The sequence below is a fragment of the Bos taurus genome, chromosome 2 (assembly GCF_002263795.3).
Source record: "Bos taurus isolate L1 Dominette 01449 registration number 42190680 breed Hereford chromosome 2, ARS-UCD2.0, whole genome shotgun sequence".
In the NCBI taxonomy this organism is placed as follows: domain Eukaryota; kingdom Metazoa; phylum Chordata; class Mammalia; order Artiodactyla; family Bovidae; genus Bos; species Bos taurus.
The window spans coordinates 5098094-5112896 of NC_037329.1; the positions used below are offsets into that span (position 1 = coordinate 5098094).

Genomic DNA, 14803 nt, shown 5'->3' on the forward strand with positions numbered 1-14803 from the left:
AAGAGGGAAGTTTATAGTGATACAAGCATACCTCAGTAAAAAAGATCTCAAATAAGCAAATTAACCTTACACCTAAAGGAACTAGGAAAAGAAGAACAACAACAACAACAAAAAACCCAAAGTTACTAGAATGAAAGAAATAAAAAAGGTCAAAGCAGAAATAAATGAGACTTTAAAAAAAATAATCAATGAAACTAAAAACTAAACTTTTGAAAAGATAAATAAAACTGATAAATCTTTAGCCAGACTCACCAAGAAAAAAAGAGGGTCCACATCAATTAAAACTTTTTGTTATTAATTTCTATTTTCATTGCCTTTTGTCTAGAGGATATGTTTTATATCATTCTGAGCCTCTGGAATTTATTGCGGCTTTTCCTTCGTGGACCAGTAAATTTTTGTGAATGTTCTTACTGTGCTAATCAGTGCAGATGGTGACTGCAGCCATGAAATTAAAAGACACTTACTCCTTGGAAGGAAAGTTATGACCAACCTAGACAGCATATTAAAAAGCAGAGACATGACTTTGTCAACAAAGTTGCGTCTAGTCAATGCTATGGTTTTTCCAGTGGTCATGTGTGGATGTGAGAGTTGGACTGTGAAGAAAGCTGAGCACCAAAGAATTGATGCTTTTGAAGTGTGGTGTTGGAGAAGACTCTTGAGAGTCCCTTGGACTGCAAGGAGATCCAACCAGTCCATCCTAAAGGAGGTCAGTCCTGGGTGTTCATTGAAAGGACTGATATTGAAGCTGAAACTCCAATACTTTGGCCACCTGATGTGAAGGACAAACTCATTTAAAAGCCCTGATGCTGGGAAAGATTGAGGACAGGAGGAGAAGGGGACAACAGAGGGTGAGATGGTTGGATGGCATCACTGACACAATGGACATAGGTTTGGGTGAACTCCGGGAGTTGGTGATGGACAGGGAGGCCTGGCGTGCTGCAGTCCATGGGGTTGCAAAGAACTGGACACGACTGAGTGACTGAACTGAACTTAGTGTGCTAAAAAAAAAAAAGCTTATTAATTTTATTGTCCAAATCTTCTATATATCAATTTGCTTTTAATCTGTTTAACTTTTTGCTTTTGAGAGAATTTTTTGAAATTTCCAAGTACAATTGCTTATTTCTCCCTGCACTTCCGTCAATTGTTGGATTATATATTTTGAGGTTATATTGTTAGAGGCACATATTATTTTATCATGATTATATCTTTATGCATGATTGATTCTTTTATCATTATTTGATGTCCATCCTTCTTGTTTGTGATATTTTTCATTGATTTCCATTTTATCAGTTATTGAAATCACTATCTTATCTTTCTTTTCATTCAAATCAATGAGGAATTTCTAACATTCTTTATTTTCAATCTTTCAGTGTTTTTTGATTTTATGTTGTCTGTAAATAATATATTGTCAGATTTATCTTTTATTCTGAAAGAAAAAGCTTTCTTATTAAAAAAATTCTTCTAATTGGTAAGTTTAACCCAGTTACATTATCTTTATTATTTCCATCTTACTCCATAGTTTTCATTAACTATACTTTCTTCTTGTTTCATTTTACAGTTTTTATATTTAAATCCATATGGAGTTAATTTTTGTCTATTTTTTCTGTGAGACTTAGATTGGGGTTATTTTTTAGCCTAAGGATGCCACACTGTACCAGTACCACATGTTGACAGGGTCTCCTTCCTCTAACAAATTGCTTTTGCACCTTTGTCAGAAATCGGACAGCCATGGCTGTGTGAGTCTGTTCTGGATTCTCTCTTCCCTTCCATTCATCTGTGTGTCTCTCCCTGCACCAGTGCCGCACAGTCTTCATCACTGCAGCTAGATCATCATCCGTGACGCTGGGTGGAGTGCCTTCTCATTCTTTCTTCTTTTTCTAAAGTATTTTAGCTATTCAAGGCATTTTCCACATACACACACATAAAATAGTAAGCTTGTTTACAAAAAACCTGTTGGGATTTTTATAGGAACTGTGTTAAATCTACAGCTTAACTTTGGGAAAACTGGCATCTTCGCTGTGCTGAACCTTCTGTTGTCCATGCATTTAAGTCTTCTTTAATTTCTTTCATCAGCACTTTGTAAATATCATTACACAGATCTGGTGCATGTTTTATTAAACTAATATCTAAGAGCTTCATTTTCTTTAGAGTGATTGGAAGTGGTATTATGACTAATTTTGGTTTCCACATGTTCACCATTAGCATGTAGAAATACCATTAATTTTTACATGCTGCTCATTTACTTTTATTTTCCTTCTTTGCCTTCTATGGACAGATCAAGTTTACTTATACTGGTTTAAAAGCTGTAATTTTGTTCTTACTTTGTTTGCCCCTAGGGCCATTTCTAGAAACTTTAAATGTTTAATAATTTTCACCAGTTTCACTATAGAGCAGGTCAGCAGGTCTCCTCCAGCTGGGATGCCAGAAGTTCTCTCTACCATGCTAGTTAACCACCTTGACAGGAGACTCACCTAGGAAATCTTTTACAGGGGTAAAGACCTCAGCATGCTGTCACTCTCCCAATCTGTCAGGTCCCACTGCGAGTGTTGGGAACACTTGCCTGAAGCACTAATCAGCAGATGGTACCAGCCCCGGGCCAGGCTTCCTCCTACCCCCAAGCAGTCCCACCTACCCTTCCCCAGGTCCTAAGGAGATGGATCCTACAGGCCTCTTCTCCACCATGCTTCTTTCCTTGTGTTTCACATAGAGAATTCAGTGGGTCCTGGTGTCCCTTCTGGTCTGTATGCAGCAGCTGTGATCCTGAGAAGCGGGGTGTAATCATAAGTCAAGGTTTCTTGTACCGTTGATTGATCTGTGCTATACTGTTGTTTGTTTTTATTGTTTCTTTTCTCTTTTTTTGGCTGTACCCTGAGACTTGCAGGATCTTAGTTCCCTGACCAGGAAGTGAACCTGGGGCACTGTAGTGAAAGCTCAGAGTCCTAACCACTGGACCCCTAGGGAACTCCCTGTGCTGAACTTTCTTTATATTCATTGGCCCTGAGCATCATGGCACCTACCCAAGTAGGTGATTAAAGACCATCTGGTCGGTCCCTTTCAAACCTAGTCACACATTAAAATGAGCTGAGGAGTTCTAAGTCTTGATTCCCCATCTAAATCATCTAAACCAGAATCTCTGCAAGTGAACTTGGATGGACATGTTTTTGAAAGCCCCCCAGGAGATTCAAAAGTACAGTGAAGGTTGAGAACCACTGCTGACAATCTAATCTTCATTTTACTAATGCCCAGAAAACAGAAGTAACTTGCCTGAGGCATACGTAGAGTTAGACTAATCTGATGACTTTAGACTAATTGTTTTGGCTTTATCTCACCACTATCCCTTTCTGTTGGGTGCATCCTAACTTACTTCTCTGTCTCATTCAGGTACGCCTATAAGGCCAGGTCAAGACAGAGCCTTTTGTTTATTGATTGTGTGACATTGTTCTTAAACAGCATCACCACTTACAGTATGAGCTCATTCTGGACTCAACCAACCCCTCTGGGTCTCTGGCTCCTCCTCACACCAGGCCGATGCTGGCCTCCATAGCCAGCAGGAAGAGATGGGGGCAGCCCGATGGAAGTCAGACCAGTTTGGGTCTTGGCTTCACAATGCAAAACTTCCTGAACCTGTTTCTTCCCATACAGTATGAGCTGCAATCTCTACCTTCAGAGGTGGATTTACTCTGGATCAGGATCCCTGACTCACACAAGCTCCTTCCAAAGTCCTGGAAGGGGCTCTCACACTTTTGTAGTCCCATTTTGTGTTCTTTTTCATTAAGCGAGCTCTCCTATATGTTACCAGCTTCAGATGCCACAAACCTCGGATACGCTCCTTCCTACCCCACAGAGGTGCTGTAGGAGTTAAATAAGATTCTGTTCATAAAGTGTGGGGCACGCAGTAGATGCTCCAAAAATCCTTCCCTCCAGAGCAGCCCAGAAAAGGGTTGAAAAGACAGAGCCATAGCTGGTGTGCTTGCAGCAAGCCCTTTTTTAATGTCCACCATCTTGCCATTCAACAATCCAGCCCCTATCCAAGGGTGTCCTCTGGGGCCCAGACACAAGTGACGGGGGATGCTAAGGCACCTGGCTCTCAAGAGGGGCCTCCTGAGCTTTGATGTGGCCGTAGATCCAGTCAAGGTAACGGCTGACTTTGGTGTAAACGCCGTAGTTGTAGAGGCGCCCACAGCCCTCGCCCCAGCTCACCAGGCCCACCAGGAACCAGGTGCCACGGAAGAAGGTGACCATAGGCCCCCCACTGTCGCCCTCACAGGCATCCCTCGGGTCCCCGAGGATACCAGCGCACAGCATGTTCTCAGAGATCTTGTTTTCCATGGCATGGACACATGCATTGTACGGGACCACAGGGACCTTGATGAAGCTGAGGACGAAGGTGCGGTTTCTCTTGGTCTCGTCACGGTAGCCCCAGCCTGTCACCACAGTCTCCTGGCCGACCTGGGTGAGCTTGCGCTCAGAGAGGCCACTATCCGGGAGACAGATGGGCACAATGGTCTGCGAAAGAGTGGCAGGCTTGGCCAGGCGGAGCAGGGCGATGTCGTTGTCACTGGTGCTCTTGGTATAGTTAGGGTGGATGATGACCTCCTTGATGTCCAGGTCCACCTCCCAGCTCTCCCAGCGCCGCATGTCATACTCCCCTGCAGGGCAGTGGGGCTGTCAGAGTGAGCCTGGGGGAACGTCCTTCTCCAGGGGCCCCACTGAAGCTAGCAGGACTGCCCTGCTCCTGTGGGCCCTCGTGGATGGCAGGGAATGCGTCCACAGTGGGAGTGGTCACCATGCATTCCTGGCAGGTCCTGGGCCACAGGGCTGTGCCTCAGGTCCCTATCAAGGTTAACAGCCCACGAGTGTCCATCATAAAGGGGCAAACACTGGTCTGAATTCAGGACTGGCTCAGAGATGCAGCAGTGAGGCTTGGGCAGTGACCAGCAGTGGGCAGTCAGCAGGGAAGCTCCCTGGAAACCTGGGACATAGACCAGAGCCTCAAAGAGAAAATGGGGTGCCTGCTGAAGTGGGGGCAGGGCAGGAGCAGCAGGACCCAGAGGAGGGCCAGCTGCACACAGGCTCTAACCAGGGAAGAAAGATCTGGATCACACATAAGACACAAGGTCTTCTCAGGCGAGGCAGGTGGCGCCTAGTAAGTGGGGGTGGGGCTCTTATTCCAAGCCCAGCCCCATGGGAGCCCACTGGCCTTTGGTTGTGCTGGACATAATGGCAGAGAGTGTGGGTCTGGTCAGTCATTCTCAATACATATCTTTTTCCTTCTTTTTGCATGATGGTTGGAGTGAGAGCCGCCACCCCCAGAAATTGGTAGAGTGGGGCCCAGGCTTGGGGAGCCCTGGGCTGTTGCAGGGGAACAACTGGCTGCTGTGGCAGATGCCAGGGCTCCCACTGCACAGTCGATCCCTGTCAATCCGTGTGAAGTGCAGCCCTGAGGCCAGGCCATGTGGACACCTCCTGGGTCTCTGCACCCAAGGGTGCTGTAGATACATACACAGAGCCTGCTCCACACAGTGAGACTGAAGACACAGTATGTGTGTAACCCCCTCACTTGCAAACACACATATATAAACACCTGGCCACCAGATTCAAAGAGAACCCCTTACGTGCAAACTTACCTGGTGCTGTGGTGTCTAAACTCCCACCATGGGAGGGGCGGGCTGGGAGCACACAGCCCTCTTCCCACCAGATGCCTTCTGCATGGGTTCAAGCCCCCCAGAGACCAGGCTCCCCAAACCCGGCCACCCTCCCGCCTGCTTCCAGCCCGCACCGAGCCTGACGATGAGCTTCTTGCGGCTGTCCAAGCAGTGGGCCACCGTCAGCACCCAGGAGACGTGGATTAGCACTGCCCCACAGACCAGCTTCTTCTTGGAGTCCAGCAGCACTGCCTGGAAGAGTCGGGGTGGGGGGGGGTGGGCAGCAACTTCACAACACAGCTTTCTGACAGCTCCGCTTAGGCCTCTGGGGTCTTGTCACAGCCCTATGTATGGTTCTCAAGCTCAACACACTGGCTGCATAAGTAGGTCTTTCCTGGGTTCCCTGGTCACACAGCATGGACTTTTGGGCACTTTCTCCTCTGCACGTTTGATAAGAGTTTGCCTGCTCCAGGGTGTCTCCCCACGTTTGCCCATGCTGTTCCTATAATCACCCTCAGCAGCATGCAAAGAGTCTTTCCTACCCTTGATGGCTAAGGCTGGGCCTCGAGTCCCCCGGGTAGCCTTTGAGGCCCCCCAGAGCCCTTGGGGGTCCCCCTCCAGGTTCCCTCAGCCCCTGTCCTGCCAGCCATCCCAGCTCTGGTCCCATTGGGTTGCCGTGTGTTTAGGATCCTGACCTTCCTGGGGGTGAGATCCCCAAGACCTACCAGTCCCCAGGTTATTGATCTCTGGGGACCCTAACCCCCAGTGCCTGGGAGTCAGACATCAAGTAAGTGTTAGTTTCCATGGGGAAGCTGGAGAGGGACTCAGGGGTCAACCCTCCCTCCTAGCCTTTTGCTATGCAAACGCTGCTCCCCTCAGGCAGGCCCCTGCCTGAAACACCACCAGCACAGCATTATCTTTCCAGCTGATTTTTAAAGCTATACTTCTTCCTGATTGCTCTGCACCCAAGGGTGCTGTAGATACATACACCTGTGCCCACTCCACCCTGCCCAACTGCTCCTCTCTCATCAGGTTAGCACCATCTTTCTTTGGGACCCTCTACCCTTAGCACTGCCTCTCCCCACCCCGAGCAAAGGCTCACTTCCCTCCCCACTGGTGCCTCCAGAACAGGAACTGGGCTCAGTGACTCCTGACCCAGATGGTGGACTACTGCCTCTCCTCTCACCTGCCAGGGGCTCTCTCCCCATCCAGCCTCCTGCCCATCGACAATCCGTGGATCCAACTGGTCTTTTTGGTCGACTTGGTTTGTGTCACGTTTCAAGGTCTTGCGTTTCTTCTCCATTCGCTTCCCTAGCCTCCCACAAGGGAACGTCACTGAAAGCAGGAGAAAGCAGCTGAGTGCCTGCCAGGCACTGCTCCCAAGACTGCCCCCCATGTCTGCCCACCTCCTGCCAGCAGCCTCATTTGCTGCCTTGTAGGATAAATGGAGAAGGCAATGGCACCCCACTCCAGCACTCTTGCCTGGAAAATCCCATGGACAGAGGAGCCTGGAAGGCTGCGGTCCATGAGGTCGCTAAGAGTCGGAGACGACTGAGTGACTTCACTTTGACTTTTCACTTTCATGCATTGGAGAAGGAAATGGCAACCCACTCCACTGTTCTTGCCTGGAGAATCCCAGGGATGGGGGAGCCTGGTGGGCTGCCGTCTATGGGGTCGCACAGAGTCGGACACGACTGAAGTGACTTAGCAGCAGTAGCAGCAGGATAAATGATGCTTAGACATGTAGTTCTATCAACTTGCAAAGCCCCTCAGGTCAGTCAGTCGGTTAACAAACAGTGCCACTTAACGGCAAGAGTCAGACCAAGCAGCATCTCTAACCTGTGGCCTGTCCTGAGGCAGCTTGTTCAAGTTCTAGGAGTTCAGTACACACCAGGGCTGTTGGGAGTAATCCCTGGGACGCGCAGTGAGCTCTCACGCTAGGATGTTACCGAGCTCCTAACAGAGGTAAGAACTCATGGGTAGGTGGAGGTGGGCACTCCTGGAGAGCCTCAAAGTGGCTCTGAGCACAGTTGTGTGGTCCTCTGCCAGGAAGAGAGAGCATAGAACAGAACTGAGGCCAGGGCCCTTCACACTGGCTGGAGAGATTCAGACTTGCAGGAGCAAGAGGAAGCCATCAGCAGGGAGACTGAACAGTGACAGCAAATGGAGATGAGACAATAGCAACAAAGCTCCAGAAGCCGAGGGGCATTGTGACTGACTTGGTCGTCTGAGGAAGCCGAAACCTCAGCCAGTCGTAGGAGATGCAGTAGCAGGCTGCTTAGCCCCAGAGATGCCCAGGAAGCCTCCATGTGTGTCTGAGGAAGCTGTGCAGGTAGTATGGCAGGAATGTTGAGAGTTTGTCAAAGAAACTGCTAGAGCCCTAGGCTTCTGTCTCGACCCCTCATCAGTGACTTGACTGTCCTCTCTGATCCCCGCAGAAGACCCTAGGTATATTCTCTGAAGAGGGTGAACCAGAGACTGTGAGCTCAGGACTCAAGGAGACGCCACAGGAAAGACTGATACACAAGGCTGGCCAGAGAAAGTCACGCAGACACCTGCAGACTGGGCAACTGCCAGCTCCTCTCCCCTGCACCCCCACAAGGGGCTGGAAGCCAGGCTGGGACCACCCAAGCATGAGTTTGGATGATTCCTCTCAGAAAATGGCCTAAAGACCTAAGAATCTGAGCAACAGGGTTTTGTCAGTGACCTGAGCCTTCAGATGGTCTCACAGAAAAGGCCACTGGCCAACAGGCTCACCAGGCATTTCTTTGAAACTTCCTGTGACTCTCTAATTGCTTCAAAAGGAAAAGTTAGATTTTCTGTTGTTGTTGTTGTTTTTTTCTTTCTTCAGTAAAAGGACTATAAAAGGACTGGACTATAGAGTCCTGGTAAGTTCTCCAAACGAAGAACACAGAATCAAAGAGATGGAAAATAGAAGAGATCATAAAACTAGAAAATCAGCCCCGGGGGAAGAGATCCGATTAGAAGACGCAGAAACGGAGAACAGAGAAAGCAGGAAGGTCAAGCCATCAAGGAAATAACGAAAGAAATATTCCTAGAAGTAGAAGATGTGAATTTCCACATGAAAAAGGCGCTACACAGTGAATGAAAGAAGATCCACACTGAGGAACGACCTGCTGAAATTCATGGTAAGAGTCGCCAAACTCCGATTGTTGTGTAAGTATATAACTCTGATAGAAATTAAAATGTATAAAAAGGAAAACAGAAAAGAAGGTTGCGCTCTCTTCAGAGAAGCCAGCGGTAAAGGGAGGTGTAAAGCCATCCAAGACGGTGGCTCAGCTGGTGAAGAATCTGGAGAAGGAAATAGCAACGTGCTCCAGGATTCTTGCCTGGGACAGAGGCAAGATTCTTCCAGGGACAAAGGAGCCTGGTGGGCTACAGTCCACGGGGTCGCAAAGAGTCAGACACGACTGAGCACACACAGGATAGATGCGGAGGGTGCTGGAGGCGCGCCCTCTACATCCGCTCATCCGAGGAGCTACCTCTGTGCTCCTGCCCCAGGAGGCGTCCCCCAGGTGAGCAGTGGCCCCTGGAGAAAGTTGGGCAAGAGAAGGAAAGAGCGGGCAGGACACCCGCGACACCCGTCGGGGACACCCTCCGTCTCCCACTCCCTTGCCTAGGGCTCAGCCCGGTGGCTCGCTCACCGCCCGGGGATCCCGTGCGGTCCCCGTTGAGGGAGCTCACCCTTGGACACGCAGAGCTGGTGGTCGTCCTCCAGCCGGTAGCCGGGCGCGCAGCTGCAGTGGCGCCGGCCCTCCTCCTCCATGCAGTAGTGGGCGCAGCCGCCGTTTTCCGCCGAGCAGTTGGAGAAGCGCACCTCTGGGCACACACGGAGGGCGCCGCGAGGGCGCCGAGGCTCTACGCGCCCCGCCGTACAAGGGCCTGGGAAGGTCCCCGCCCCGCCGCCCCCGCCCCCTCACCGTGCAAGCAGAAGCGGCCCTCCCAGCCCTCCGCGCAGTCGCAGCGGAAGCCGCCCAGGCCATCGATGCACTTGCCGCGTCCACAGCATGGGAGGTCGCACGGGCTCCCTGAGGGCCGGTCCTCGCACTGGTCCCCGTCTGCGACGAGGGGTGAAGAGGGCGTCACCCGGGCTGCCAGCCCGCTCCCGGTTCCCCAGCGACCCGGAGCCCCCCGAGGGGCACAGGTATGGCGGCCAGAGGACTGGAGCGCACTCACCGCTATACTTGGACCAGAAGGCCATCTGCGGAGAGAAGTGGCAGCATCAGGGGCCGTCAGCCCGCCTGTGTAAATGGGGAGCCCCTGGGACCCCTCCCCGCGCTGGCCCAGGTCCAGCAGACCAGCCTCTAAGCGGGCAGGGGAGCGATTATCCCACACAAGGAGGGGTCAACCCCCTTAGCCGAAGAGGGGCGGGGCGGGGAGGCAGCTGTATCCTGAGAAATGCCAGGCTCCTCCTTGCCTCTCTGGCGATCTCCACATCCCATACCTGACCCCCGTGCCCTGGAAGCTTGCTCTGGGTCCTGGCAGCCACCAAGGCAGCCACTGCGGCAGAAGGGACCCAAAAGCTCCCCCACCCCCGGAGTGCCCTGCTCTCTCTTTCCAGCCCCTCCCTCCTTTCTCAGCCTGTCTGGTCTCCCTGAACCGGTGTGCTCAGAGCTGAGTGACCAGAAGGACATTGGAGGTGAGACACAGCTTGCTAGTTCAAGAAGTCTGCTTTTGTAACCAGGCTTGGGCTTCCCTGGTGACTTGGTGAAGAATCTGCCATGAATTTGGGAGACCTGGGTACGATCCCTGGGTCAGGCAACCCACTATAGTATTCTTGCCTGGAAAACCCCATGGACAGAGGGGCCTGGCAGGCTACAGTCCATGGGGTCGCAAGAGTTGGACAAGACTTAGTGACTGAACCACCATCCTGGTGGCACTTCTGCTGCTGGGCTGGGACCACCATTCCCTGAGATCCACTGCTTGATGCCCAGGCCACAAGCCCCCCGCTGGAGACTCGGGTTAGGTGGGTGTGATGTGCCCAGGCCATGCCTGCAGAAAGCCACCTAGGCGTCTGCTGAAGAGGCCATTTGAGGAAAGAGTCCGTGGGGATCTAATCAAGGACGTGGTAGAGGAGGGCAAGAGAAAAAGCCGCCCAGAGTTCCCCCTTCAGCCCTGAAAGCCCTGAGTGGGAGGGCATGCCTACAGACAGCTTGAGGGCCCCCCAGGTGATGGCACAGCCCCTAGGTCCTAGAAGCTAAAGTGAGCTCTTGAAGCTGGAGAGGGTCTGAGCCTTGTATCAGGAAGCGACCGCCCCTACCGAGTGCGCCTCAGGGTCTCCACCACGGAGCTCTGGGGTACAGAGGACAGACCCTTTCTTTAGATGCCCTGAGCAACCAGATTTCAGCCCTGGAGACTCTGAGGCACAGAGTGGGTGTGTGTGCAGAGACATCAGTCTTGGGTCGCCTGATGAGCAGTTAAGCAGGGGTGCGGCGTGGAAGCAGTGGTGGCCTTTTGGCCACAGGGAGAGAGGAGAAGGAGGCAGTGGTGGCCAGTTGCAGGTGAACTGGGGCTGAACTGCCTCCTGTGGGACTGAGTGGGAAACCAGCCCAAAGCTTCCCAGACTCTTCATGCTCATTGCAGAGTTGTTTTTTGGAGTCCTGTGTGCCCTGACCAAGACCGTAGGGCCATTTACGCCACAGCTGCACCCCAGCAAGCTGGGAGGGCAAGGGTCTGGCATCCACTGCCCACCTCCCAAGGACCCCAGCCTGCTCCTCCAGGTCCCACCCCTGAGCCTCATGCTCTGCACCCAGTCGGGCGGCCTTACTGTGTCTTCCGTGTTTTGGAAAATCTCCCGAGCTTCCTCGAACTCACAGACCTCCTCTGAGCACTCACGCTCCACGTTGCCGGGCCGCAGCTCCTCCAGGAAGGAGTTGGCACGTTTGCGGATCCGCAGCACTTGGTGGGCACGCTGGCTGCTGGAGAACACTGAGTCTGGGATGGGGACGGGGAGCTGACTTTGGTGGGGGGCCTGCCGTGAGGGGCCCCCACTGGGGAGAGACCCTGGGCAGGTTTGCATCTTGGTTCCCCTCCTCCCCTGCACGCCTCCTTCTCCCGAAGGAGGTGACAGGTCATCTGAGGACAGGACACTTGACCATTCGGAGTGCATGTGCTAAGACAGACAGACCCAACCCAATCTCCATGTGACCTTGAGCAAGCCTTTACCTCTCTTCACTTTGGTTTATTCATCAAAAGATGAGGATGAGATAATCATGTAAAACACTTAGGACAGTGCCAAGCGCAGAAATGAGCAGCCAGTGACCAGTGCCACGTGCTACTACTATTACTGGGCTTCCCTGGTGGCTCAGCTGGTAGAACCCGCCTGCAGTGCAGGAGACCCTGGTTCCATTCCTGGGTCAGGAAGATCCCCTGGAGAAGGGAAAAGCAACCTACTCCAGTATTCTGGCCTGGAGAATTCCATAGACAGAGGAGCCTGGCAGGCTATAGTCCATGGGGTCACAAAGAGTCTGATGCTACTGGGCGACTTTCACTCCTCTTGGTATTGTTCAACTGCAGAGTTAAATGGGCCTCATTGTTCTCCAAGTACCCCTTGAGGCACCCAATCTTAACTCCCTCGCTCCAGCCTCCCTGCTCTCCCCTCCCCCACCCCATGATGACTTTCCCATGCCCTTCCCCTTGGGCAGGAACACCTGGACAACAGCAGCGCAGCCACCCAGGGAGCACCATTATATCCCCAGGCTCTGAAAGGTGTCTGCCTTGGATGCAGGGGGATAGCTGCGGTGGAGGGACCGAGTTGGGGAGTGTAAAACAGAGACTCCAGGATGCCGTGGCCAGGAAGGGCATCCTTGGGGAAGGAAGATGTGCTGGAACTGAGTCTGGCCTTAGGAGCCACATGGACCAGGGTTGGGGGTGGGGAGGAAGGCACCCCAGGCAGACCAGCCACTCAAGAAGAGGCAGAAATGTAAGAAACAGCCTGTTGCGGCCCCAGAAGGTGGGGGAATGGCTTGCCTAATGAGCCAGGCAGCTCATTTCTCCCACAGGCCTCCCCTCCCCCTGCATTCTGGCCTCCAGTTCTCAGGGCAGCAGATGAGCATTTTAGGAGGAGAGACTGCCCTGGGGTAGGATGGGTGGCAGCTGGGCCTGGAGTTTACACAGTTGAGGGAGGGAGTAGTGGAGAGGGAAAGCCAGGGGACTGTGTGACCACTCCCCACCCAGGGAGGAGGAAGGGCGTGCCCCAGGGGCTCCGGGTCATCATCTCAGTACTCAGACCCTGCACGCCCTGCTGCTCTTGCCCTCACTCACGTCCTCCCTGTTCACACCTCACCCTGAGGCTCAGAGGAGATGGAGAAAGGTATGAAGACCCCGAGGGTCCCAGGGATTCGGGGAAGGGGAGCATGGCCTTACCAGGAGGAGCTGGTGTGCTGGAAATTCCCCAGATGGTCACGAACAGTAAGAGGCTTGTAAGCTGCCACATTCTGAAGCTGCAGCCACCTGTCTGAGGAGGACTTCTGAGCTTCCAGCAGCCCCACCAGGTCCCACTCTGCCCACCGCCACGCCCTGCCCCCACCGTGGGAGCTGAGTGAACAAGCCTCTGTGTGTGTGTGTGTGTGTGTGAGCGCGCTGGTCGCCAGGGCAGAAGCTGGGGTCAGAGGTCCCAGGGATCCGCTTCTCTATACAGAGCTAAAGTCACACGCCCTGAGTCTGCAGGGTGAAGAGAGGAAGTGGAAGGGGCAGCAACCTGGGGAAGATCAAAGGGGACTCGACACTGAAGGGTTTGTGCCCTCCCCTGATGAGGGCTTGGGGGTGGTGCCTCTGCCAGTCTACAAGTCAGGCCAAGAGTAATAACTAACATTTACTGGACACTCATGGTGCCTTTCAAGCAATTTGTACCTGGTTCAGAGGGCGGGTCACCAAGTCAGAGCGAATCCCAGCTCCAGGACAGGGTTGCTGGGCAAGACCCCTTACTGCTCCTCCGTCTCCTCGTTTGTAAAATGGATGGGAAAACTGTATTTCTGCCTTATCTGGTTCTTGTGAGAATTAAATGAGTTAATCTACATAAAGCTGTTGAATAGGTTTGTGCATAGCAAATGCTCAGTAAGCTCGAGCTACTAGTATGTCAGCTGAGGTTCACCACTACTCGAGAGAGAGGTGTTCACGGTGTCACCCCATTTCACAGAGCGGGGATTGAGGCTCGCAGGAGAGAAGTCACACATCAAACACTCCCAACCAGGAAGTGGAAGAGTTAGTACTCAAGCTCAGGCCCGTGTGGCTTCAGACCTGGAACTTTAACCCCTGCCCCAAACCACCAGGCGAGCCCCAAGGCCACAGATTGGGGCCACAGACATAGCACTTCAGGCCAGAAACCTAGGCGCCCCGCTGCCCCCCAGGCTGAGGGGGTGCCCCACCAGCACCCCCTCCCTGCTGACCTCCCACCTTCCCCTCCCACCTTTGCTGACTCCCTCTGAGGCTAGTTCTGACTTTTGTTTAAAGGGTTTAGAAGTAGAAGTGGGGGTGGGACGGGCACCCCTGGTCACCCCGGGGCTCCAGCTGCCTCTGATGATGGCTCAGATCTGGAGGCCCTCAGCCAACTCCCACCTCCCTCAGAGTCTGGGAAGAAAGCCCCTGGGAACCATGGCACCCAAGCCCGAGGAATGCCAACCAGAGCTTTGGCCTGGCTGCTGGCAGAGCTGTGATTTCCTTACGCCAAGCTCCAGCCAGCTTCTTGAACCCTGGCGAGAAGATCCCACCTTCAGGCCTGCTCCCTTCCTCCAGCCCCTGTCACAGACCTGCCTCGAAGGGGACTTACTGGGGTGGGCCGCGGAGAAACTGCAAGGTTGCCCTCCTGCCGCCATGACAGCCTGGAACTCGAGTTAATCCACAACCACAAATATTTGCTTGGCCCTCGGTGCAGAGGCCTCCCCCTGCACAGATAAACAAACAAGTTCCCGGCTCAGGACAGCTCTGTTTGCCCCAAGCCCCCTGTGCCCCAGCAGTGGGAGGGCAGGCACCTCCAGCCGTGGCCTCGTTGTAGCCTCAGAGCAGCTGGCTAAAGGAGGGACACTGTCCCCTTTTCACAGATGAGGACATTTTTACCCAGTGCTATTGCCGTTTGCCTCAGATCAGCACAACTGATAATGTTATTTCACCAAATCTAAGATGCCACTGGGCTTCCCAGG

General features: G+C 52.8%; 1 protein-coding gene across 4 annotated transcripts; it reads right to left on the bottom strand.

Moving 5' to 3' along the window:
• Positions 1-3962: 3962 nt before the first annotated feature.
• Positions 3963-14499, bottom strand: PROC (protein C, inactivator of coagulation factors Va and VIIIa). Of its 4 annotated transcripts, XM_024998472.2 has the most exons (10): positions 14434-14499; positions 13518-13654; positions 13032-13122; positions 11434-11600; positions 9843-9867; positions 9587-9724; positions 9351-9485; positions 6832-6980; positions 5780-5897; positions 3963-4649 (listed from the first exon to the last, which is right to left on the bottom strand). In XM_024998472.2, the coding sequence occupies exons 1-10, from the start codon at positions 14477-14479 to the stop codon at positions 4072-4074; spliced, it is 1584 nt and encodes a 527-aa protein (XP_024854240.1). In that variant the 5' UTR covers positions 14480-14499; the 3' UTR covers positions 3963-4071. The 4 variants fall into 4 exon arrangements, with proteins under 4 accessions (XP_024854240.1, XP_015329858.1, NP_001159984.1 ...); XM_015474372.3 differs by lacking the exon at positions 13518-13654; NM_001166512.1 differs by lacking the exon at positions 13518-13654 and having other exon boundaries at positions 13032-13118; positions 14434-14490.
• Between the last annotated feature and the right edge of the window lie 304 nt (positions 14500-14803).

Excerpts from the sequence above, each read along its gene's own strand:
- PROC (XM_024998472.2), bottom strand. The coding sequence starts at position 14,479 with ATGGCGGCAGGAGGGCAACCTTGCAGTTTCTCCGCGGCCCACCCCA. Across the intron at positions 13,123-13,517 it reads TGACCCGCCCTCTGAACCAG|ACAGGTGGCTGCAGCTTCAG; the intron begins GTACAAATTGCT and ends AGTCCTCCTCAG. Across the intron at positions 9,868-11,433 it reads TCCAAAACACGGAAGACACA|ATGGCCTTCTGGTCCAAGTA; the intron begins GTAAGGCCGCCC and ends TTCTCTCCGCAG.